Source organism: Watersipora subatra, chromosome 7, assembly GCF_963576615.1.
Source record: "Watersipora subatra chromosome 7, tzWatSuba1.1, whole genome shotgun sequence".
Taxonomy (NCBI): Eukaryota; Metazoa; Bryozoa; class Gymnolaemata; order Cheilostomatida; family Watersiporidae; genus Watersipora; species Watersipora subatra.
The window spans coordinates 20,891,025-20,918,467 of NC_088714.1; the positions used below are offsets into that span (position 1 = coordinate 20,891,025).

At 34.7% G+C, this 27,443-nt stretch overlaps 1 protein-coding gene and 1 non-coding gene across 2 annotated transcripts; both read right to left on the minus strand.

The window, feature by feature from the left end:
* Positions 1–2,942: 2,942 nt before the first annotated feature.
* On the minus strand, positions 2,943–9,742 carry LOC137401019 (uncharacterized). The gene is made up of 4 exons (XM_068087363.1): positions 9,628–9,742; positions 8,803–8,900; positions 7,499–7,715; positions 2,943–3,678 (listed from the first exon to the last, which is right to left on the minus strand). The coding sequence occupies exons 1-4, from the start codon at positions 9,730–9,732 to the stop codon at positions 3,091–3,093; spliced, it is 1,008 nt and encodes a 335-aa protein (XP_067943464.1). The 5' UTR covers positions 9,733–9,742; the 3' UTR covers positions 2,943–3,090.
* Positions 9,743–15,577: 5,835 nt separating this feature from the next.
* Positions 15,578–15,650, minus strand: Trnar-acg (transfer RNA arginine (anticodon ACG)). The gene has a single exon. It is a non-coding gene; the product is annotated as a tRNA-Arg (tRNA).
* Positions 15,651–27,443: the final 11,793 nt, after the last annotated feature.

Genomic DNA, 27,443 nt, shown 5'->3' on the forward strand with positions numbered 1-27,443 from the left:
GACATTTTGAAATGTAAACAAAATTGTGCATTGGTTTTCTATTGGCTCTACAATTGTAGTATTGGCTAAAATGTAGTACATAGTTTATCAGCCTACGTTTTTGTCCAATTACCGAAGGTTTTTCAAATTATCTAGAACATCAGCCAGATTTCTTTACATCTTATCTACAAGATAGGGAGTTACTACAACGCCCTTTTATGACAAGAATATTTCTTTATTTCACTCCAGTTTGCATAAAACTTCCAGACGCGTAAATGCCAACGCTTGCTTTCTGTTACATATCGCTGTCAAAACCGTTCTACATTCAACACAACCAACTTTCAAACTGTATATTACAATATATTTTATTTTTAATATTGCATTTCAGAGATATAATAAACATATTTCATTATTGCTGTTGTTAGTTTAATTACTTACAGTAGTTTGGGTCTACAGCTTGAATTAATATTTATTTTAACCAACAACCAACTTTCAAATTGTATATTACACGGCAGCTTGCCATTTTACTTTTAATATTGCATTTCAATATAATAAGAGATATAATAAACATATTTTATTATTGCTGTTGTTAGTTAAATGACGTACAGTAGGTTAGGTCTACCGCTTGAATTAATATTTATTTTATTATTGTAAAACATAAGTTTGAGATAGTTAAATATTGATTTTATTAATATTTGTTTCTGTTACATATCGCTGTCAAAACCGTTCTACATTCAATACAACCAACTTTCAAACTGTATATTACAATATATTTTACTTTTAATATTTCATTTCAGAGATATAATAAACATATTTCATTATTGCTGTTGTTAGTTTAATTACTTACAGTAGTTTAGGTCTACAGCTTGAATTAATATTTATTTTAACCAATAACCAACTTTCAAATTGTATATTACACGGCAGCTTGCCATTTTACTTTTAATGTTGCATTTCAATATAATAAGAGATATAATAAACATATTTCATTATTGCTGTTGTTAGTTAAATGACGTACAGTAGGTTAGGTCTACAGCTTGAATTAATATTTATTTTATTATTGTAAAACATAAGTTTGAGATAGTTAAATATTTATTTTATTCCCACGACCAAACAAGAGTGAAACAATTGATTGGGAGAATTATGATAAATGCACATGTGCACACAACTCCCGAAAAATTATCCGTTAACGGCCGTCACCAAACCCTTGCAACGAAATCCTATCAACAAATTTAACTATTTTTCAGTAAAATCGTTTAAATATAATAATGATACAAAACGCATATAAACCTATTTAAATATGTTACCAAGCCTTTGAAAGGTTAGCGCAAATTCCTAAAACTAACCCATCTGATCGGATTCTACACAAATAGACAGATTTTTTTGGACGAAAGTCGCCACAAAACGCTTGAAAAGCTTGGATTAATAAAAGTTAAGACCGGAAATTGAAACGCCGGGCGACAGAGAATAGAGCGATAAAGTCTTGCGCGTTTCACAAAAAAAACGTGCACTTTTCACCAGTCTATAGCATTGTCGAATTGCCGAAGGTTTCGGCAATTAACATAGGAGTACAGAAATCGTTTCATTCTTGCCGATTTCAATTTTTTCATTTTCAATTTCATTTGCCGACATTTGAATACTTTCGCATTCTAACTGATGTCCAACGCAATGTCAGTAAAGCAAATGACGATGATATTTTTTAGCAGTTCTTATGAGATTATTACAATAATTAATTATAAGTTTGGATGACTACAGAACACCGACTACGTAGTACAGATTTTCTAAAAATCTAACGCAGTGTAAGTGAAGGGCAAGACAATGATATTTTTTTCTAACGGTTGTAATGAGATTATTACAATAATTAAATATAGGTTTGGATGACTACAGAACAATGGCTATGTAGTACAGATTTTCTAAAAATCTTTATCAGTGCATTTTACTTCTAATATTGGCCGATATTGCATTTCTCTTTTTGCAGGAGGAGAGATATAAACATATAATCTTTTCCTTTCATTATTGCTATTTGTTGTATATAATAACACCCACACCCAGTACATTACAGCTACCATTCCAGTTATCCTATTTGCCTGCTAATATTGCATTTTTCAACCATCAGTACCCTTTTTTTTTTCCAATATCACTTTGGTCGTGGGCTGTATGACAGTGGAATTTCTAGTAATATTTATTTCTGTTACATATCGCTGTCAAAACCGTTCTACATTCAACACAACAAACTTTCAAACTGTATATTACAATATATTTTACTTTTAATATTGCATTTCAGAGATATAATAAACATATTTCATTATTGCTGTTGTTATTTAAATTACGTACAGTAGTTTAGGTCTACAGCTTGAATTAATATTTATTTTATTGTTGTAAAACATAAGTTTGAGATAGTAGTAGATTAGGTCTGATTTTTATACAACCTTTTGTTTTGCATAATTGACCTTTTGAATTTCATTTCAAAACTACTTGACAACTACCATGGACATACAATACAATACATCCTCCTAGATCATTACGTCGTTGCCTTTTTAGAGTCGTGCTCCCTCAAATTTATTTTATATCATCTCAAACAAGTCTCATTTACATTATACTCTGTCAATTCCTGCTGAGAACTACTTTTTCAACAACCAACAGTACCCTTTCTTTTTTCCATTATTGCTTTAGTCGTGGGCTGTATGACAGTGGAATTTCTAGTTATTAAAAATGGTTGCCTTATAACCATTTTTACACAATGCATAGACTTTTCTGTTGTTATGCTTCCTTTAAAGAAAACAATAAAATCTCATCTTGTATCAAATGTATATCAGGAGTTTTTTTATTTTCAAACTAAAACACTGTAGGTCATAGCATCAACAATACATTGGCTGAAAGACTATTTATCAGTATCTTATCTTAATTAATCATAACTTTGAAGCATGATACTTGTTGAGAAGAAAACTCCGTGACTTGTATGGGTCTTATAATTACATGTTCTGCAAGTCAACCTTGAGGTACTGCAGGCTACATAGAATTGAATCATGCCCTAGAGCCAAGCACCACGATGACAGAGTCATTCAATGATTTAACGCCATTAGAGTGTTTTATGCAAACAGTTTTATTACAAAATTAGCGCTTAGGCAGCGTCGGGAGATGTATGCCTTCTGTTTCAATGGCCTTCAGTAGCTTATATTTGGTTGAATAGTCTTTTGGTACGTACTTATACTGCCACAGTGGAAAGTTCTCACAACCAAAATACTCATTAATTCTTTTATGAAGGTGGTCCATGTCTTCATGCAGCTGTTTTTTCCTCGCTTTCACGTTAGGGAGAATTGTCTGCTTACGATAGTTTGACAGAATTGGCCATTTTTCATGTACCGGCAAGTTTTCTTCTGGAAGAATTCGCTTCAACTTGTCAATCGGGAGTGTGTTTGTCATTATCTCATAGGAAAGACTTTCCAAAGTAACAAGTCGATTTGGAGAAACAGGACGATTTTTTCGAACAAATTTTTTAGGTCGCGGTTTTGGTTTTTTTTCCACTTCCACTTGAGCTCTGTTGCTATCGGTTTCATCAGTTTCCAGGTTTTCGTCTTGAGCGATGTTTACACTTTGAGTATTGTCGCCTCCTGTTTGTTTATCACTACTTTCTTCTGCTGCATCTCCTACTTGCTCGTTTTGTTTAGCCTGAGCTTCACTGTTCTCTGCGTCAGGACCCTGCTGTAATAAAATTCCAACGATCAGAGTTTGCACTCCAACTAGCAATGAAAGTGGTAAGATTCGCTGTGATCTGCCAGTGATTTGGTTGCTACCAGAGACATGCTTAAAGGTTGACTTGCAAAAAAAATTCACATTACCGTTATTTGATATGAAAATATTCACCATGTCTTACTCTGTTGTGTTGTAAGGGCAAAATATGTTGAAAGGTGATTACAAGCTCTTAAAATCTCAAAAACGAACAGAAAATCGCAGCCACACAAGATCGCCGTAGTTTGGATTCCCTTTCCAAAACGGCTCAAATGTGATGTAGTTGTGAGAGATGGTTTCTGTTTACACCTTCATGCAACCGTATTCGTCGAAATATTTTCACAAATATACTTCACGCATTCAACAAAACTATGTCTATTGTTCTTACGAGTCTGTTTTATCATCATCGTAATGCTGTCACTTTTAGCACTGATATCTTATAACTTACTGTAAAAAATCGTTAAACTTTTTAACCTTAGCTCGAAGGAGTGCATATCGTTCTCGGATAATCATGACGAGCCTGTTGGTCACCTGTGATAATCGAAAAGTGCTGCAAAAATTATCTGCGAAGTATTGGGTCACATGATCAGATTACGACTTGACGATTGAATAATGCCGAAACAAAACTGTAAAGTAGCGAGCATCTATATTTGACACGGGGTCTTCGGTAAAACCCAGTGTTTGTCATAAACTAGTGCTACGATAAGTTTTATATTGAGCTTTTTATTGGCCCTCCAGTTCACCTGAGAACATACGTGACAAGACGATAACCAAATTTCGTGGTTACGTCATCAAATTAAAGAGATTCCAATCTATAGCGGCTTTTCGTTTTTTGAGCTTTTAAGAGCTTGTAATCACATTTCCACATATTTGGCACTTACAACACAACAGAGTAAGACATGGTGAATCTTTTGATACCAAATAACTGTAATGTGAATTTTGTTGCAAGTCAACCTTTAACCTTAAAGGTCTACTTGCAACAAAATTCACATCACAGTTATTTGGTATCAAGAGATTCACCACGTCTTACTCTGCGGTGTTGCAGGTGCAAAACATGTGGAAATGTAATTACAAGCTCTTAAAAGCTCAAAAACGAACAGTTATTCGCCGCCATCACGAAACCGCCATAGATTGGAATCGGTTTATTTCACTGACGTAGGCATGGTGATCATTCCATTTGGTTATTGTTTTGACACGTGATGTTCTCACGTGAATTTAAAGGCCAATAAAAGGCGCAATATCAAACTTCTCGTAGCAACAGTTTATGGCAAACATTTCGGGTATTACCGAAAAGCCTGTATCAAATATAGATGCTCGGTACTTTACAGCTTTGTTTCGGCTTGGTCTAATCGTCTAGTCGTAATCTGATCATGCGACCCATACTTCCTGCCAAACAGCGCGAATAACTTCTGCAGCATTTTTCAACTATTCCAGGTGACCAACAAGCTTGTCATGTTTATCAGAGGGTAATATGCACTTCAAGCCAAGGTTAAAAAATTAAACGAGTTTTTACAGTAAGTTTTGAGATATGACTGCTCAAAATGACAGCAGTACAATAATAATGAAATAGACGCGTAAGAACAATAGACATGGTTTTATTGAATGTGTGAAGTATTTGTGAAAATATTTCAACGAATGAGGTTGCATGGAGGTGTAAACAGAAGCCATCTTGATCAGTTACGTCCCATTTGAGCCGTTTTGGAAAGATATTCTAATCTACGGCAGTTTCGTGATGGCGGCGATTAACTGTTCGTTTTTGAGCTTTTAATAGCTTGTAATTACATTTCCATGTATTTTGCACCTACAACACCGCCGAGTAAGACATGGTAAATCTTTCGATACCAAATAACTGTAATGTGAATTTTGTTGCAAGTCAACCATTAAAGATGATGCAAAAAGTATCTGAAAGTTGAACAAGGTTTTACTTTTGCATGTATATGTGCCAACTATAACATGTATTTCTATTCACATTTATCGAAGCCTTCTAACAAATGTCTTATATAAATACAACACTACTGTGTATGACTCGCATTGATCTACATAACTGAGAAATAATATTTCTATGCATATGGCAAGTATATCTTTCTTGTCAACATAAAAAAACTTGGATCACTAGTTGAACTATGGTACAATGACCTTGGCTTTACTGTACATGTGAAATGACCTAAAAGGTAATGCCCGTCTGTTTTTTGCTGTTCTAGTCAGACGACGCACAGATATGTTTGTGACACTGGCACCTATGTATACCAAGTGTGGATATATTGCGGGAACAACAGAGCTTACATCTAAATACAGTAGTGTGTCACAATTTGTGCATCCATGACAATTAAAATGTCAGATAGTTACTCATGGTCTAAAAGTTTTTCTGTTACTAATGTGCAATGAATCTCATATCTGGGATCGCAAGATACCACTGGTCTCCCTGGTGTGTTCATCTTTACAACTTGTGTAGTCATAAAAAGATTGGAAGAGACACCAATGCCACAACCGGCCTCTAAAACTTGAGCGTGTGTAGCATTGGTGCGGCTTTCTATTCATATCTATATCTAAGCCTACTGAACAATGTCTCGTGTAAATCCAATGCTACTGTGTGTAACAGGACCTGATTTACACAACTCCGTGATAATGTCAAACATGTCTTTCCCATTGACATAAAGAACTTTGGATCTTTCATTAGAGGTATGACTCTCCGCAAAAGTAACATAAATCCAAAAGTATTTTTCACTACTGGAGCTTGTAGAAAAGTGTATGACTGGTCATATTTTATATAGAGCCGCTTTATATCAACCCAGCAGATGTTTTACAAAAACATATATACCGTAAAACCTCTAATTGAATGCCATGGCGCTCTAATTTTCAACCCTTCTCTCGTAGTGGCGGTCAAATTGAGGCGGAGTTCAAATAGAGGTGGCGTTTAATTAGAAGTTTTACGGTATAATCAGTTCTTTATCTACTTGGTTTGATCGATGAAGCATTTTTTTCCAGCATGCATATAGTTTATTTAAAACTAGGTGTGTTTAAAAAATATAGAAATGTGTAATTATTCATGAGCATAAGCATTTCAAATTTTTTTAAATTGGTTAACATGGTAGGAAAAATCAACAAGACATCAAAACGTTTTTGCTGTTTTTATGTTATGCAAAGTATAAAACTTATCAGCTGTACCAAACATTATAACTCTGGCATAATTATATGAATATATTTATTGAATGTTTGGATGAGGAAGGCAATTTGATTCGCGTAAATTTTGAATGGAACCGAAAAATCTGTTACTGCCTTTCATAAGATAGTAGCCGAAGAAATGCTGGGCATTTATTAAAAATCTGTGGTAAAGAAAATTGACTCACTACTCAAGAAGTATTTGCTCTATGTAATATTCAAATCTTTAATGCTAGCATTCCATGGAAATGCCCAAAACTAATTTACATGTATTTGCTTACAATTTGGTGGAAAAAGTTAACACTACATTTACTTAAAAATAGATACTTGATAAAGACATGAAAAATATATAATATAAAATTATTTGAATTTATTTTTTATGGCAAACTCAAGCCTTCAATTTATTTTACTATACAACCTATTCACTTTGTACTAGCCCAGATGCACTCACAATTACTTCATTCCTTAATCAAACATATCAACTTTTTACGTATATAAATATTGATATAGATCACATTCATTTGAGACCTCTGAAACAACTGACGTGAACAGATCAACATGTCTATGATATGCTTGTAAGGTTATGCATAGACTATCCATTTCATAGAGCAAACAACTATCTGGTCTAACCAACCTCTTCTGCCTCAGCTATAGTCATTGTACTCCGCCTCTCAATTCTTAACCTCCTCCTTACTTCTTCCGGGGTTTCTGGTCTTTGAGCCCCAGTTTGTACCTCCCTCTGTCTCTTGGTTTGCTCTTTGTGCAGGGCAGTTCTGAGTGATTTGAGGTATGTATACTCACCATTCTGTGCCCTCAGCTCGGTATTTCGTTTTCTTAGTTCATTGATATGTCTGTGGTAAGATATTACAGTGAGTTCATTGATAGATCGATGGAAAGGTATTGCTGGCCATAATCCAACGATAGATCTATGAAAAACGTTACAACACATCATTCATTAATAAATATAATATGAAATCAAAGCATCATCTTTGTTTTTATAGTCAAAACAAGGTTATGATTTAATCTTTGCTAATTGCCTCTTTTGCTATGTTAACTCTTTAGGAGTGGAGCACCGTTTTTTTTATATTTGAAAAACACCCGCAGAGATCTTTACTTAACTCCAGAAAGAATTTGTGTTTTCAAAAACTGTGAAAAGCGTCTTATTCAACACAAAATCTACTTTCTACAAATACATTAGATGTTAGATTTTACGTCATCTCCATTTTATGCTACGAGTTCATTTTGAAGTTCTGCTGAAAACTCGAAAATCGCCAATAAATGACAGCATCACTGGGCATTGATTCATTGAAATTGAACTCGCAAGTGCTATATTTTCACTGAAGCATAAAGATAAAAAAATATTAATGATGTTTGCATTTATTTTTATTATTGATTCATGGAGCAGTTTCTAGGCAATTGAATAAATAAAAACAACTTTTTATAAACAGGAAACAAAATTTTCAAACCCAATTTTCATAAAATTGACTCGCCATGCAAAATTACATTTTAGTATGAGAAATTTGTTCATTTTTGTGGCTAATTTTGGGTGAAAGAAAACTGAAAAAATTGTTGCATTAGCAGGATTGGCTAAGAACGACAACCAAAGTGCGGTGACCATGTGCCTGAGCCACTGGGCGCGGCTTGCCATCCTCGAAGAATTAAGCAAGTGTATTTTGTACTAGATTGCTCCGTTACAATCATATTGTGACATTCGTAGAGCTAATATGAACCTACATCTACCGTAAAACCTCTAATTGAACACCATGGTGCTCTATTTTTCAACCCTTCCTTTATTATAGTGGCGGTCAATTGGAGGCGGCTTTCAATTAGAGGTTTTACGGTATATTAAGCTTGAGATCTTTTGCCAAATGTAGATTAAAAGACAAAATCAATTCAGTCCTACCAGGAAACTTATTCACCAATCACCTTGGAACTTACTTGTCATAGCTGGTCAGCTGTGCCGTCTGCTGAGTGTTGTAAAGTTTACGGTAGAATCTCACATTGTTCCCACCAAACAGTTCTTGTTCCATGTAAACCTACAAATAGGTATTTTTGCATGCAGAGGCTAAGTTTTTCATTGGCGGTTACGTGAAAGTCAATATTGTTAGTGTGGTTTTTGTTATCTAGGTTCATTATGTAAAAATACATGTATATGGTGTTAGTACTACTATTTATATTTTGATGTAAATAATAGCATGCATGATTTAAAAATTAAATCTGAATTGCATTATGAGTATAGAACAGAGAACCATATGCATAGCATGGTACTCCAGTTATGACTAAAAGGTTCTTGTCTAGTCTGCTAGAATACGCAGTTGAGAGAAGAATCACAAATGGTCACAAATGCTGACATTGTTTTTTATCCTTCTATTGTTTTTTATCCTTCTATTAATAAATATAAGAAACCCAGAAGCACCAAAAATTTTAAATTAAAAAAATATTGAATGTATGCATTCATGCATTAAGGATAATTGCCCTCAGTAAGCATGTTCATGTTCAGGTCTTGTTTAGCAGACGCCTGCCCCAGGATACCTGATTAAAAAGGCAAGGAATCTCAGGCAATGCCAGGTTTCCTGCTAATACCGTATATTATAGATTGACTAACATCTCATTGAAAATTTTTGCTCAAATGCTCACCTGAGTATACAAAAAAGAGAGCTAAATATTAGTAGGATGAATACTCTAGTTTGTGCTGCTCCTCAATTTAATTTTAATTCAATTTGCTTAAATTAATTTAATCTGTTTAAATTGTGATTACCTTACCCGCTGATCAAATTTGCCTGGACTTCTCTTTAGATGCTCAAAGGGATTCTGGACTCTGTTTGGGTTCAGATCAATTTTCTCTGTTTTACATCTTTGGGTTGCCATAATTCTAGCCGCAGCTAAACAGGAAGTAAGATTTTTTAATATAACAACAAAGATGAACTTACTGATTATGATAAAGAGTCTCCTTATGGAACCGCTACAGCCTTAATGCAATTTTAAGCTAGTAAAATATTACACTTCTTCAACTACTCTCTGCTGTTTTGGCTCTATGGTGCTGGCAAAACTGCTCCTAACTGCACAAAGTAGCTTCCTGTAAGAAATGAAATTTAGTGTCAACCTGCATCCTGTCAGCTTGCATTTCTTCATAACTTTGAAAAATTTAGGCAATGCCTCAGAAAAAGCCTTGATAAATATAAACTGTACAACCATCCCTAAACATTCACTGTTCAAAACACCTACTTCAGTTACTTACTTCAGCACTTACTTTGCTGCTTACAGACGATTTGTAGTTATTTTAGTGCTATAAAACTGAACTCTTCAAGATCAGCAGTCTGCCCATCTCTGAGCCGTGGTCTTTAATTTTGTTGGTGATGCTAAACCCATCGTAGTTAAAAAAATATATTATACTGATAACTGAAATCATCTCTGACCAATGCTTGAGAAGGCCTCACCAAACCTTTGGGAATCTCAGCAAACTCGGTAGCAAACTGCGGTCTTAGAGATATAGCAATTTATACATTAGATCTAGGTACAGTAAGTTCAGTAACAGAGACATTTTTTGGCATATACCTGTAAAACGTAAAAATATGCATAAATATGTATATTAAAAGATTCATATCCATGTCGGTCCTATGATGCACAAGCATACCAGCTTATGTTTTGCTATAGCATCTTGGTCACCATGACAACCAAGTAACTAAACGTATACATTTTTATAGTATCAGAAACTTATTGTTCAGTATTTTAATAGATAGGGCCATTTTAAGAGCTGCTGTGAAGCAACTTTTTCTCACTAACCTGCATTCACACTCCCTCTTACCTGCGGCTGTTGACTGTCCTATGACAACACTGGCACATATCAAACCAAAACAACACCATTGGATACCATCACAATAGCGTCTTTTGTCCTACATCCATTGTATCAATCATCAAACCTCAATAGAATGGTTATTGTTTCCTCAGTCTCAACACTCCTTCATAGACTCATCTGTTTTGAAGATTATATGTAATCATGCATCAGCTTGCTTCACGTTATTCTTTGAGCATTAGCTTCTGATTGATTTTTACTGTACTCAGGCATTTGCGGTATAATCCCCTGCAGTCAGGGATCAATTAACGCACAGGATTATTGCAGCCAGCTTCGTGTCTATTACCAGTCGTGCGTGTTGCTTTTATTAAATCTAAAAACATCCAAATCTGTACCCAATATTTGCAATTAATTAGTTATAGCTTTTATTACTGTGTTGTTGATCATTCATTATGCAGTGACAATCTGATATTCACTCTAAAGACACTCAAATTAGTACTCAATATTTGCAATCAATTATGTCTTTCATTAGTGTTTTCATTAGCCAGTGGTTATCTGTTAGTCAACATTTAGCCAAATATTATGGTAGTCAATTGTAATTTGCCATCTTCTAATGCAAAAAGGTTAAATGAAAGTAAAGTTTTTTAGCTAAAAGTTATTTAAAGAAAATAAAAAAGTATAACAGCTGCACCTTATTTCCATGATTGACGTTATATAAAAGGTGGACAAACCTATTCAACATTTGAACTCTGCAAAGCCCAATCTTATTCTATACCAATCTCTCTAATCATATTAATAAAAACCAAACCTTAAACATAGAACTTGTTTCAGCTGAAGTAGACATGCTGTACTCGTGGGGTAATTAATTCTTTCATTGACTCCTAAAAGAGTTCTGAACAGCAGTCAGTAGGTGTGTCTAACTGTACAACAATAGTATTTATAAACATTGAAGAGATTGTATAGCTGCTAACTTTTGTCAGCACTGTATGACCTTTAATTCCATCGATATAATTATACACAAGCTGGTACCCGTCGTTGCCTGGGTAATGCATTATTTTGTGATAACAGTTAAAAAAACTTAATAACAACGATTTACACCTTAACATACAAGTTCTGTCATTTTTAAAAACCGTGTATGAAGCCTGACAAGGAGGCAGTGTTAAACTTAAAAAAAGAGCGGTAAACATTACTCTTCTGCCTCATTGTATGATTGTATTTTTCAACTCCGCCTAGAGTATCGGAGACTGTGTTCATCCCACCAAATATTTACCATGCAAAAACTGTGAGGGTTCCCATATTACATCTACAAACACACTCAGAGGTCAAGGTGGGCTCATCCTTGCTGGCAAAAGTTTGTTATGAGAATTCTCTTCTATTAGTTCATGTTGAAGTGGCAATAGCTATACATCATTCATTCACCCATTCGTTTTGGAGATGTCGGTAAGGCTGAGTCAGAAGTGATGTTATTCTGCTTGGTAAGGATTGATTCTCCCTCAGAAAGGTGTTTTTTAAACTAATTTTTCCCTGATATGACAATGAAAATTCGACGAGAGGAATGTGCTCTCGCTCGCTTGACTGTGGTGCTGTGGTGACCTGCCTGAAATGCATCTAAATATCATTTATTTTTATGCTGTGCTATAAATTCTTTTTTTTTAAAACATACATTTAAATATTTAAATGCAGTTAGTTACGGTGCTAGTGATAGGTTAATATAAAGAACTTTGTGTATATGTGTATCTAAATGCAGTGAGTTAACAGTGCTAGTGATAGGTTAATCCAAAGAGCTAAATAAACTTCGCTTATTTTAAAAGGTTGCTTATACGAGGTGACACAAATCTTCAGTCTCTCAGCTGTGTGTAAACTATTGACTTATAATAAGTACCTGATTTTACATTGCATGGTAATTACATGTATTAGATATGGGCTTGTATATCAATAAGATTGTCGGTGCAGTTGCATTAGTCACTTTTGTTTTGATGACCGTTGTACTCAAGTCACAGTGGACTGTACATGCAAATCAATTGCAAAAAAGTTATTGTTTGATGTGTAGGACTTGGCAATAAACACTTCGCTTCTCCCATTTAGGGAGTCGGCAATGCAAATCTTATATCGTCTGTGGTAGTTATCGTCACCACTAACATAGAGTTAGCGGTGTTACAGAATATATTGTTGTCATTGTTCTCATGGAGTGCGCAGGAGGAATTGTGACTGGATGCCCTTCCTAACACCACCGAAGGTCCTTCTGTGATTTAGACCTAACGATTGTAAGTCAGCGCACTAACCAATGAACCACAGCTGCTGCCTCTTGGCAAAAACTAAGCAGTAGTAGAAACCTCACAGATAAAATTGACTATCTAGCACAAAACTTGAGGATAAACAATATCTTCTTTTCTTTGTTCGAGTGCATTTAAAAAATGCATTTGCAGCAGATTTTATTTGAGAGCAGGCAACATAGAGTTAGCTGTGTGAAAATCCAGGCAACCAAAAATTAATGCGACCTACTTGAAGGTGTATAACTTGTCCCTTGTTAATAGTCATGGCAAAACATTTTTAACAGGGAATTGAATTATTCTGAATTTAAAAGAAAGATCTGTGAAAATAAACTGAATTCTGGAAGTCAAAACAGATTTTTCTTTACCAGGTGAAGTAATAATCTTTGCTTCACCTACAAAACTAAACATCTGGGTAAGAATGAGCTCTGTACTGTTACACAGTTCAGGAGGATCCAAGATTTGGAGATACATAGTAGGTGCTCCAATCTTTATCTCCAAGTTGTTAGGGGTCATTCTTGTCAGGTCTAAATGCCCAGGCACACTATCGCTCAAATCAACGTTTAGCTGTGTGAAGGATCGCTACGATTAACTTTAACGTTTTCACCAATAATAAGGTGTACACACTACGAGCGATTAAAAGATGGTTCACACTATATCGCCATATCTCTGCATTGATGCCACGATACTTTGGTGATCGTCAATAATAAAGATGTTCACACTATCATCAACCCATCCACGTTTGAATCAGCGAATAATCCGTGTCGTAGTATTCTCATTTTTCTTTTTAATTTTTGCGAAGTAACCTTTTAGTCTTTGCATGCTCAAATCAAATGCTAGTCCTGCAGCAACTATCACAAACAAAAATAGATAACTCATGCTATTCATGACCTTGAATTATTATCGCCAAAATGTTTCACATTTTACAAGCTGTCATTGATGCTCGACAAACTATCGGAAGTCTATTGAAAGTCCATCGCATCATTGTTAGCAACGATTACGTTGAGTGCTCCTTGCAAAATGATGTAAAAGCAGCTAGTTGTTGGGCTCCATCGCACAGTTAAACGTTGATTTAAGCAATAGTGTGCATGGGCGTTAACGAGTTTAAAAATTTAATCAGGCATTCTACAGCTGTTTTATTGGTCAGGGCTGTATCTACAGATTTAAATTTCCGACATTGCCTGAAATTTGTGCCAACAACTGACTGTTTGTTTCAACAGCAATATCATTTTGAGGACAAAGAATGGTAAGCTCTGAAAGCCACTCAATGTGAGATCCACTCAAACTTTAGCTAAACCTTTTCACAGAGGACTTCGCCAGAGTCTCCAATAGAGCCATAGTCAGCAATTGATGATGAGGCATCATCTGGGTTGACTGGCAAATGACCTTCTCTCATCAGTAGCAATTTACCTGTGAAAACTTCGGCAGTTTGATAACCTAGAGTAGCTGCTCTCATGTTGGTTCAGAGATGCAATTTTGAAACAGATTGTCCCAAAACGAACAGTTTAAACCATAACTGTCACATAGAACTTTTATTGTATTTACTAGGTAAATCAGACACGCTGATTCCGATTTTGTACTCAAAATAAAGATTAGTCCGCTAACTTTCAGAGTAATGAAGGCTTTTTTACAGCGTTTTAATATTGGTCTCGAAAACAACACGATCGGCACAACAAGCTCCGCCCATAAATACGTGACGTAACTTAGCTTTTTAGGAACAGAAGTTACGTAGGGATGTTTAGACCAATTTAGAATAATAGAGATGGGTGTTTTAAAATCCATTAATATCTAAATTCAGCCTTAAAAAGTAATCTCAGTCTTTTCTGAAAGGTAGATAAGCTATTTAACATTACATATATAAAAAAGTGTGATAACAACGCTAGCTTGTGATAAAACCATGCTTTTTGAGCTCACCTTTCTCGGCGTTCAGCCTATTTAAACATCATGTAACAAGTTACGAGCATTTTTACATAGTTTATATACCTTTCATAAAAAAACTGAGATTATTTTACAGGCTGGATTTAGATAATAATGAGTTTTAAGACACCCATCTCTATTATTCTAAATCGGACTAAACATTCCCAACTTCCGTTCCTGAAAAAGCTAGGTTTCGTCACATATTTATGGGCAGAACTTGTAATGCCGATTGTGTTGTTTTCAAAACGGATAGTGAAACGCTTTAAAAAAGCCTAAATGACTTTGAAGGTTAGTGGACCAATCTTTATTTTGAGTACAAAATCGGAATCAGCGTGGCTGATTTACCTAGAAAATACGATAAAAGTTGTTCGTGACAGTTATGGTTTAAGGTCACCTGAATCTCATCAGCTGGTGTGCACCTCTGGGTAACAGGAAGCATTTGCTGAATGCCCCAGACAATTAAATTGTTATTCCAAACATCAATTGGGCTACTATTTCTCATGTCTTTTAGTGAATGATTAAAGGCCTCTAACACCAACTTATGTGACATAGTGCACTCATCCCGCACAATAAAAACAGCTTGTTTTTGTGAGGTCTAAATTGTGCAACTAATTGGTAGTTAATATGAGCTCGATAACAAAAGGGTTAAAATATTGAATAGTATTGACCATATAAAAGTAAAAAACGTATCTGGTTTAAAAGTTATTGATAATCAAAACAAAACATTGCTGATTGACCTTGATGGGACTCGAACCCACAATCTTCTGATTCGTAGTCAGACGCCTTATCCATTGGGCCACAAGGCCAGATGCCAAGTAAGGAAAATGTTTTGTTTGAGAGTTAATTATGCTACTGATGTTTGTGTTTTGTTCTTTGCAGGCTTTCAAAGAGAGTAGCATAGACAAACGCACAGGAGATTTATTTTATGTAGTATGAGTCAACTGTTCTGAGATAAGAAAAGAGTTAATGGGAGTATCAACAATTGCAAGCCCATATTTAAATAATGGCACAGCATCTAGAGGTATAGAATGTGATGGATTTGTCGCACACATCTTCTCTATGATTAGCCAAGTAAAAAACAAGCCAGCTTGCAAGGATGGCCAGTGGACTAGCACACAACACTCACTATATAAACATCAATGATCCAGTTTTAAGGAGAAAAGGAATATAAGTGAAAGAGAGAGAAGAACCACAGAACAATGACGTGAAGAACATAGGACTATGTTCGAAATTACCATAAAAAACAACAGAGTGATAACGTTGGTTAACATCTGCATAGCTGGAAACATAAAAATGTATGTATATATAATTTACATTCTGGCATTTACAAAGTGTAACTATTTGGCTACTTATTATGGGTCATGAATTAAATCTGACTGATCTCTGCCTTTCCTTGGGGTGTTTTATGGCTCTTTTAGCTATTTTTGATTCCAAGTATTGTATTTTATGGCTCTTTAATGTATAACAGAGAGCTGCATAAATCTTTTTTAAATATTGACATAGTTTTACAGTTGATATAGTTTGGGCATCATACGACTCAAAAGTCTAAAAATTAACACCTGCCTTCACTTTTTAAGGCAGTTCTTTTTTAACATTAACTTCCAGTTTGCCTCAGTCAGCTAGAATATCTGTAGCGAGCAGAGCCAGAGGCTGTCACCATAATCAGACAAGAGAGAGGGCCATGGAGAGGGCTGACTGGTAAAGGATTTGCTGTAGCTTTCACACTAATAGAAACTTGATATATGCAAGTCAACCTGAGAGAAAAGGTATATGCTCAAGTGCTTTGCTGGCCTGCTGTGTGTGTCAGCTTGAGTCAGATCTGAGAGACCTTATGCAGTTATTCATAGTGGAATTAAGGCATTATTGGCATTATTGGCATTATGGTTAGAGATAGTGAGCACATGAGTCTCTGCCTTGCTAACCTGATAAGTTGTATTTGTAGATATGTTCTGTGTGGTTTTATGCTAATAGAAAATTATGGCATATTTTATAGAGTTGTCTTCTCATTGGCATGTACTATAGTTACATTTAAACACGTAAAGACAATTCCTTGCTAAAAAGTTACCTGATATTCAAAATATGTGGTTAATCTAAAGTTACAAATTCATCGATAGATTGATAAGTAATTAGGATGGTTGTTAACTTATTAGATATATTGCTATATTGATTACTAATTAGCAACTGAGTATTATATAACAGAAAGCAAATATAATCAATATAAATTATTAATAATTGGTAATTTGTATTGCATATTGCAACTAACCATTAGTAGTAGCCTATATGACAATACTCCATGTTTTTCACCTATTGCATCACTTATCACCTCTGTATTGTTTTTTCTACTCATTTTCTCTCTCCACTCACCATTTTCCAAACCTTTTTATCAGCTACCAAGTCTAAGAATGGTTAATATATGCCTTAATCTGCATCAGTGCTTAAATTTTGTGTAATCAGTGAGGCTATTAGATAAAGAAATCGAGTTGTACACTTTGAAAATTGTTTTGATGTATTCAAATTTATGAATACAGAATTGTGTCAAACCAATTTATTGCTTAATTGTTTGGGCATAAATTGCCTTACACCTAACCTACCCTAGAACACTTACGTACTCGCGTCATCTAACTTTCGCACTTTCGCGGAGTCATGTTTTTGCGAAAATCTCATGAGCAAAACTAAATTATCTTAACGAACGAGCGAAAACGCGAAATTAAATAGCTTTGCTCATTGATATCCACAATAAAATCGTCATATTAGAAATGCAGGTAATTATCGGGTGTAATTGGGCTCATTGGGAAATTTCTGGTAAACTCGTTATAGCTAATAAATCGAATGAGCAGCATGGCAAAGCAAATTAAAATAACAATATTTTTGGAAAAGCCAAGACAAATGAAGAAGATGATGATATTAATTTAATCACTGAATTTGTAACTGATGAGGATGAACGTCTGGTGGGTGAAGCATAAAATGGAATAATAATTATTGTAGAGATGAATTTTATTACCAACCAAAAACAATATCAACCCTCACCAGGTCCAACCATGTTATACTGTTCTGGTTGTGAAGTTGGTTGTTATCTATTTTTTTCTTCTTGGGACTTGAGTGTGAAAGTCACGGCAGGAGGGACCTAGACGTCATTGATAGTTTAAGAAACAAATGGCAGCAATGTATATATGTAGCAATATATATATTTCTGCAATGTATATATATATATATATATATATATATATATATGTAACGAGAGAAAAGGTAGAGAAATATTTCCCTCTTGGAGAAGAGATTGAAAAATGCTGGAAAGTAAGAACAACTGTAATCCCAGTAGTCATTGGGGCACTGGGCGCAATAACACCGGCGCATAAAATGTGGCTTGCCCAAATACCAACAACAATCAACTCAGGTGAGTTGCAAAAAAGTGCGCTATTGGGAACAGCTAAGATCTTGAGACGAGTGCTCAAACTCCCAGGTCTCTGGTAGGAGACCCGAGTTAGAGCAGAATTTACCACCCATACGGGTTATCCGGGGTGAGGAAACAATTTTTCATATATCAGCTTTGTAATATAGTCCGCCCTTGAGTTACCATGTCTCCGTTTTACAGTTTTTTGCTTTACGATATGTAGAAAAGAATGGTTTTCCATCCCCTCATTACTGCATTTTTTTGCCATAACGAGAGTGCGCCATAAGTAAATATAATTAAGTAAAATGTATTTACTTTTATTATTTTAAATATTAGGTAATTAAGTGTATATATTTAAAACATTATACAAATTAACTTAAATTGTAAATGAGTATAGACAACTTTATGTAGTATCAGAAACAGCAGCTGCTTTCTGTACGTAGCCTACCTATTTTCAAAATAAAAAATTGTGTCACATTAAGCTTGCAGATGTCTATTTGCATGTCAGTTAATCTATTTCAAAGGAAGCTGTTCATTCATCATATCTTGTTGCAGATTTCTTCCTAAACACGAGAGACATTTATTGAATGTATACGTGTGATAATTAAACATTTTATTTAATGCAATGAAATTTCTTTTCATTACAGCCATATTTTTCCTAACATAATGTCTCATGTGTTGTACTAAAGTTTTACTCTACTTCTACGATTAATATTTGATAGAACCACAGTTGGGTGAGGTAGTACCACAGATAATTGAACTAAAGTGCAATTTTGTTATAATAAAAGTTAATGTGTTTATCAGAATCTTTTCATATTCAGAAGCAATCCTTTGTTTTTTGCGAAGTACCTCAACTCACTGAGACATTAAAAGGAAACTACAAGACTTATGCTATGCCTCTGCATCATCTCCAACGTCAGCGCAGTGAGCTCTGGCTGTAGCGCAACACCGCTGCCTCACCCATTCAGTGCTGCAAAAGACATCTGGATGAAGCCTGTGGTTCTCGGTGCAGTTGGTAATGAGGCCGTTTGTAGTGATTCTGAGATTAGCCCTTTCAAGATCTTTGCAATTTGGGTCTGAAGACAAATCAGATATGACATGTTTAATTCTTTGAACAGAAAGACATTATATCTATACTGATTAGTTTGACCTTGAAGCCTGGTTCCCATATACGCCGTAAAGCACCGGTGACAGCACCACAGGCAATTGCGGTGAAATGTGAACTTAGATGCTGGATATGAGTCAATGCACCGTACGGTCAACGCAAGAGTTTAGCGCTGTTTAAATTTCGCAAAAGCCACAGGCAAAACCTTCCCAAAATGTACTGTACAGGTGAAGGTAACCATTATCAAAACGGCGTGAGAAGCGAACATTTTATGTGATTGGGCGATTGTGTTTTTGCGATGCAGTCTATATGTTAACAGAAGCCGCCGCGCCTAGCGTCGCAAGCGTTTTGCTGCGCAATTTACTGCTGGCGTCTCGCAATCGATATGGGAACTAGGCTTTACAGCAATAATATCAACCTTACTTGACCTGATATACTACACACATTTAAATACAGTCAAACATGGATAACTCGAACTTCACGGGACTGAGCGAAAGTGTTCGAATTATCAGAGCGTTCAAGTTATCAGAGCACTGTCACAAGTCCAGGTATTTACTTATTTATTAGTAGATACATGTACATATACAAACTATAATATAAATCAAAAGCACAAATGGCTTGTTTCAAATTAAATGCTTCCAATGTAAAGTTTAAAACGTTTTTATCAAAAAGTATAGAGATTTTTCTATCACTTGAGATTGGTTTGTTGTTTGAGGTGATGTTATTGCTAGGACGTTTTTTAGATTGACATTGGCAAAACTTGATCGTTGTTGAAATGCTCAAAAGAAAAGACATCAGTATATATACAAACTATAATATAAAGCAAAAGCACAAATGGCTTGTTTCAAATTAAATGCTTCCAATGTAAAGTTTTAAACATTTTTATCAAAAGGTATAGAGATTTTTCTTTTACTTGAGATTGTTTTGTTGTTTGAGGTGACGTTATTGCAAAACGTTTTTTAGATTGACATTGGCAAAACTTGATCGTTGTTGAAATGCTCAAAAGAAAAGACATCTTTTTTCTTTTGAGCGTTTTACCCACGATCAATTTTGCCGATTTTTCTTGAAGTTTATGCAAAGATTACCTCACTTTACCTTGCTTCCGAAGGGCGATCCCAAAGCGGATGTTTGGTATAAATCAAATTTCACCAAACCTTTAGAAAAGTCGTTGACAAAAATATTTTGCTGATGGTGGTAATAACGACGCTTATGAATTACGAAAAGTTGAGGTTTACCTCTATGGCTTGGAATAAAGTGATTTTCTAAAGCGATAACAACCGTTTTGGTAGCCGTTGGGGAAAAACAGTTCGAGTTAACACTGTTGAGTTGGAGTTATCTATAGCAATTTATCATTACGTGGGAACGGACCAAAGAAACCGTTCGAATTAACCATGTGTTCGATCTATCCGTGGGCGAGTTATCCATGTTTCACTGTAGTTGCTTTTAATTACTGTAACTGTTTGCCAAAGAGTTGGTCTTGTTTAGTGGATCTACATACGTCAGGTGATTGAGTACATTTTTGAGTATCGCAGCTATAGAATAAATTATTTGTTTTAATTTCATGTATTCCTAGAGAGGTCTTTGCAATGTAGAAATGGAATGGTTAGATAATCCTATATAGCCCTCTCTGATGCCAGAGTAGCAGTAATTGATGGCTTTCACTGTAAATATTTGATGACCAGGGCTTTATTTATAACTTTGTATGCCAGCTTACAACTGCTGACGGCTCAAATTTAAAAACAAAAGAAAATGAAAAAATAGAAAATTACTACTAGATTCAGTACACCAGCAGTTAGTAGATGACATAATATCATCGTCATATTCAAATCACATGTTTTATTGAGAAAAATTTTCTTTATGGTTCTATTTGGCTAGTTTTATTACACTAGTTACAATGGCTAGTGTTGCGCAAATAATAAAATAATTACCCAATGAATTTTGGTAACTTAATTAGTAAGCTATTAGTCTAAATCTTTACTAAAACAATCAATGTTTTTTTTACGGCATCAAGCTGTTTGCACATGCGCCCGTTCACGAAAAAGCCGCCATATTTGTAGAAAACGATCGCTATTCTTTTATTTAATAGTACTTTTTAGTGTTGTTTTAATACTATAATAATAAAATGCAAACAAAAGCATCGTTTTCATAAATTCATTGCACAAGCTTCACGTTTTTAACGAAAAAATTGTCTATAAAGATGGCCGACAATGATAAAATGAGGTCACGGAAAAACGAAGGATACCCGTGTTTGGAGGCAGCTTAATAATCGTTACAGTTACGTTCAACTGCACTATTAGTAACCCCAAGCGATTTAACCATGAGTATCTTAAATACAGTTAATGTAATTACAATCATTCATCACTATGATCAGTTGAACGGTTGTAGTGTAGTGGTTCAGATTGCTGGTCTTAAGACCTGTAGCCACCGAGTTCAAACCTCATGCAACGCGGATTTTTCATTGTTAGATTTTAATTGCTGAAACTGGAAACATGGGAGCAACAAAAGACAAACACTGAGATTTATATATATATATATAGCTTTAGTAGTAGTAACCTAATCAATGATTAGATTAGTAATTAATTACCTGGAAAAGTAGTCCTTGAAGGTGGAGTAACTTCAGATGATGTGGCCATTGATACAATGGTGGAAAGATCGACTACAACTGGAGGAGCTGCAAAGTCTTTTCCTACGCATCCATAGCTGAGATAGCAGTGCTATAAAGAAAGTCTTAGTGTAAATCTATCGGAATAAAAACAATCTACTCTACTTAAATTTATTCATAAAGATATATTTTGATTATGTTATAAATAGTTTTCTTATGCAAAACTGCCTGAAGAATTGTCGTCAGTGAGAATTGTGGTCAGTAGAAATTGTGGTCAGTAAAAATTATGGTCAGTAATAATTGTGGTCAGTAAAATTATGGTCAGTAAAAATTGTGGTCAGTAAAATTATGGTCAGTAAAAACTGTGGTCAGTAAAAATTGTGGTCAGTAAAATTATGATCAGTAAAAACTGTGGTCAGTAAAAATGGTGGTCAGTAAGAATTGTGGTCAGTAAAATTATGATCAGTGAAAACTGTGGTCAGTAAAAATGGTGGTCAGTAAGAATTGTGGTCAGTAAAATTATGATCAGTAAAAACTGTGGTCAGTAAAAATGGTGGTCAGTAAGAATTGTATAACTGGAACATGACTTCTATGTAACCTGTATAATTATTTTATGTTAAAGTGAACACGTTTAAATCTTTACCTATTGAACTTTTTAAAGGCTATTTTTAGAAACTCACAAGCGTGTCTAGTAAAGATTATGACTAAAACTAGTCTGAAGTTGTGGTAGCTTCAATGACAAACTTTAGTAAAGAAAAACTAACGGTTTTCACATTCCTATGTGCTGATAGTCTATCATTCTTGCAAAGGTGAACATAAGAATGATAAAACTATCATTAACATTTCAAATGCACACATGCCTGCATTTGAAATTTTAATGTAATCAATTACACAATTTAGCTGACATATAACGTCTAATGTTTATAGCAATCATTTAGTATTCAAAAAGCTTTAGTTACCATTTGAGGGTCGCTCTTGTTGCAAGGGGTACCAGAAAAAGCACCTCCACTATTTCTGCAGGTCCCAGTTGGAGGATAGAAACACCAGTGTTTTTGACACACTTCCGAGACTATCTGCAAGTAAAACAAAACTAACTGCAAGACACGCCTGTGCTTTTTATTATCAAGTCACCAGTTGCAGCCATGCAACCTTCAACATAAAACATTTTCACAATTTGGGTATTTTTGTTATAGTTTTAATTGTCAGTTATGGAGAAATATTTCTTTATATGTACATAGCAAACAGGTAATGCAATACTGAACCAACCGATTAGCTTGCAGACTAAAATAAAAATACATGATGTATCATTATTGTGTGTGCGTGTGTGTGTTTGCATGTGCGTGTGTGTGTGCGTTTGCGTGTGCGTGTGTGTGCCCGTGTGCGTGTGTGTGATGTTTTATTGCATGTAATTTTTAGGTGAAGCAAAGAAAATAGCTAAAAGTACAGACGAAAAACAAAATGAACTGTCCAATAGTTGGAGACTGGCAAAAGAGGAAAGCCCATCATCTGATTATTATTATTATTATTGTCGTACAGAATCTCAGTCTCTGCTGGTGGCTGAGCATTTATCTAATCAGTTCACTTGCACCCGGGTGAGTGGTACCTTCCTGATAATGCTAGGTGATCCCAAATGGACAAATTCTGAATGTTATTCAGCTGTCATGAAATACTCTCTTACAGTCAGACTGGTGATCAATGTCAATCAGTGCCTAGTTACTACAGGTACTAGGACCATGGCAGTCTTGAGTGCTGTTGGAGATTGTCAGGAGTCGGTAAAGGCAAAAAAATAAAATACGCAAAACTAATTTGATATGTTGAAAGGCAGGACAATCCGAGTATGTGGAAGAGTGTGTCAAAACGTCAAATGTGTCCAGTTTCTGACCCATATGATGCAATCTTTTTCCAACTTCCAACTGGTTGGAAAAAGATTGCGTTTGGAGGTCTGGCTTTAGCCAGACCTCCAAACACAATCCTGTCCGTCTGACTGTCTGTCACAATGTCCAGACGGGCAATCATGTCTGTCCGTCTGGTTTTGGCCAGACGGACAGACACGGCTCTTATTATAGTAACAACTGCTCTTGTTTAGCGCATTCGATTAACTTTTATCACAAGATATTGTTACCATTGTTATAATCATTATCATTTTCTAATTATTATTAGTATTATTACCGCATTAGCTACCAACTATCTAGAAAAGGCAGTATTTTTGTCATAAGCTAATCATGTGAGAATAGAGCATTGAAACTTACATCTCCAAAAAAGGGGCAGTTTTTAGACTCTGGTCCATATCTTTGCCGACATTGTTCATCAGTAGATTTACTGGCCCCAGGCAATGTGTGATCTAAGGAGTACTTTCCAGGTCTGTTGTCTTTTAAACAGTCTCGTTTTGGTGATCTACACAAACCAGTAATACATGTTTGGCACCTTCAGTTAGTGGTTATCTGAACATTCTACTGTTAATTGCATATACCGCCATCTAGTTTATTACCTGATAGGTACTTCAGTTAAGTATTTTAAGGCATCTAGAATAGTATTCAGGCAATACCTTTGTTCAATTAAACTTTGATCAAGCAAGCAATAGCTGGTTGAAAAACATGTAAAGAACGTGTGGCATCAAAAATTATGTTTGTCGCATGAAAAATTGCTGATCAGACTGCATGATTGAACATGAATTATTATAAACATTTCTATTTAAGTCCATTATCAAAAAGGCAATCTGAAAATACATGAAGGATTGCGAAAATTACTGCATTATTACAAAAGTTATAAATAAACTTCATAAATAAATATTAAATGTAATAAATAAAATAAAAACTTCGTAATGATGTATAAACTATACATCATTACAAAAATTTAGTAATGATGTCATATAGTATATGATATCATTACTAAATTATTATTATTACATTGCTTCTGATATCAGATGTTTGTATATGTAACCTGGTTTAGAATTAACATAAAACTGGTCAAGAAAATGAGTTTTCATGCCAAAATAATTGTGTTTGCCTTTTTATAAATCTTAATTTTTTCATGCACACATTGATAAAATTTTTATGTGTTATGTGGCAGTCTTGTTATAAAATATTTTGTTCTCGGTAACTTACTCACTGTATCTTCCTTTGTTTTCTAACTAACTTTTCAATCTTTTCCTTATTTCTTTTTTAAGTAAACGACACTTAAAGGAACTTACATGATGTGCTTAATCATAGATAAAATTGTGCAAGGTGAAGGCCGAAAGTGATTTTCTTGTGGTCCAGAGCCACCCATTATATATCCATCACTGGCACTGCAGGCTTCTCCACCTCCACTGCTCCCATCATGCACAGCTCCAAACCTAATAAATAAAGTACATCCTCAATTAATATGACTTGTGAATATTGCCTTGCATCAATAAAATTAGAAAATGTTTTTTTCCTCAAAAATAGCTATTTTCCAAATGCATTACTTTTATTAAGCAAGGTTATTTTCTGATTGTGACGAGGCAATAGAAGCAAGTAAACAAATACATGTACATATTCTTACAAAGAAAAAATTTTTCTGATTATTTCATCAGAAATATGTGAAACAAAACAAGATAAGTTTTTTTGTATTTCTTAAAAAATTTTTAAGCCAAGCTTACTAATAGTTGGTGCTTTAAAATAATATTAGTATGATTATGTGATGTTAGTACAGGTATTGATGCATGCCAATTCTAAGTTAACTAGGCAGTCTACAAAATAAATTCTAAAGTAACGACAATCAAGTGCTATCATTAGATTGTTCTATGAATAGACTCTTGCTACCAAATATTACATGATCAAGACTATTAGTTCAACGATGCACCTACGTATAAATCTCCGGGTTTGTCTATTTTTCTGCTATCCAGTTATAGCGATTAAAATTTAGAAATAAAACATTTTCATTGTGCTGGACTTCAGCTCAGAACATCTAAGTCTACTGACCCATGCATCTAATCATTACACTAATCTGCTCATTTCACTTTTAACTATCTTAACAATCCTTATCTAAAATTTATTGGTTCAGGATTGTTTTCCCATATTGAATCGGTTTGGCATATCGGAGTTGCATTAACACTTTTACTTGTAGCTTGCTTAGTAGCTTGCTAGCTTACTTGCTTTACTAAATGAAGGTAAGGCATAATTTTATTAACAACAGAAGAGTAGGAACTGTAGAAACTATTACCAATATATGAATAGAGCTAGTTTCCACTCTAGCCTTCACTGCTCCAAACTGTCATACGAAAAACTGCTCCAAACTATCATACAAAAATAGATTACGATCAAAAAGCAAATTCAAGTACATTTTTATATACCCACACGAGCATGGTTTGGTATGTCACTACTTACAAATGAGCCATTTCATGAGAGATGACTTTAATTCCTTCAAAGTCTCCTTTGTCAGAAATGATGGCAACATTAGACTCTCCACACACCCCTCCTAGAAAGGCTTTGCCAGCTAGACCAGTTCCTGTAGGGAATCCATAAACACTTTCTGTTTACATTCAGCACTGTTAGCTAAACACACAGATAAACTTAAAAATGCGTTTTCATTGTAAACCCTTGCAAGATAACTCATCGTAAGCCATCGATGATTCATGCATGAAACTCTCTAGAAAAATAGCAAAAAACTACATATATTAGCTGGTGTGAAACTTAGTTATATTTTTAAATTATTATCATGTTTTTTTATCCATCTGCCACTTATAACTGGCTAAACCATTCAAGGAAAAGTTTAAAACCAAAATAGAAAAATAACTGAGAAAAATTATGTAAAAACTATTTGAATCTATAAAATTTAAACAATCTCACTTAAATTACTTTTCAATACAATACAAACGGATTTTTAAAACATATCTATATGCTGAAAATGACCTATCTGAATGTTACTAGGATACAGGAAAAGGGCGAGTGGCATTTGTACTAACAGACAAGCACTTTGTATTACATGTACTTGATGTGCTTGGGCAGGACACTGATCATAAAAATACCGTAACACCTCTATTTGGCACCGACTGTAAAAATACCGTAAAACCTCTATTTGGCACCGACTGTAAAACTACCGTAAAACCTCTATTTGGCACCGACTGTAAAAAAAACGTAAAACCTCTATTTGGCACCGACTGTAAAAAAAACGTAAAACCTCTATTTGGCACCGACTGTAAACCTGTAAGTATTTGTGTAAGTGTATGCTACACGTGACACAAATTTTTATTGTAAAGATAAGACTGGCAACATTGGAAATGTCTGAATTCACAAATAAGATAATTCTCTAATAGATATTGACTAGCATTCTCTCACAGCTGCTAGCTTGCCAAACTTTTCAACAAAGCCCTAAATGTCACATAAATTTTATACATTGACCCCAAAAAATTACTGAGTTTTAGGATCTTCAAGAATGCTTGGTTACACAAAAAGGCAGCTGATAATAATTTTTCATTTTTTTGCAAAACTTTCAAACTTAAATTTTATTTTACTTAAGATGTTAGCTGAATACCAGAAAAT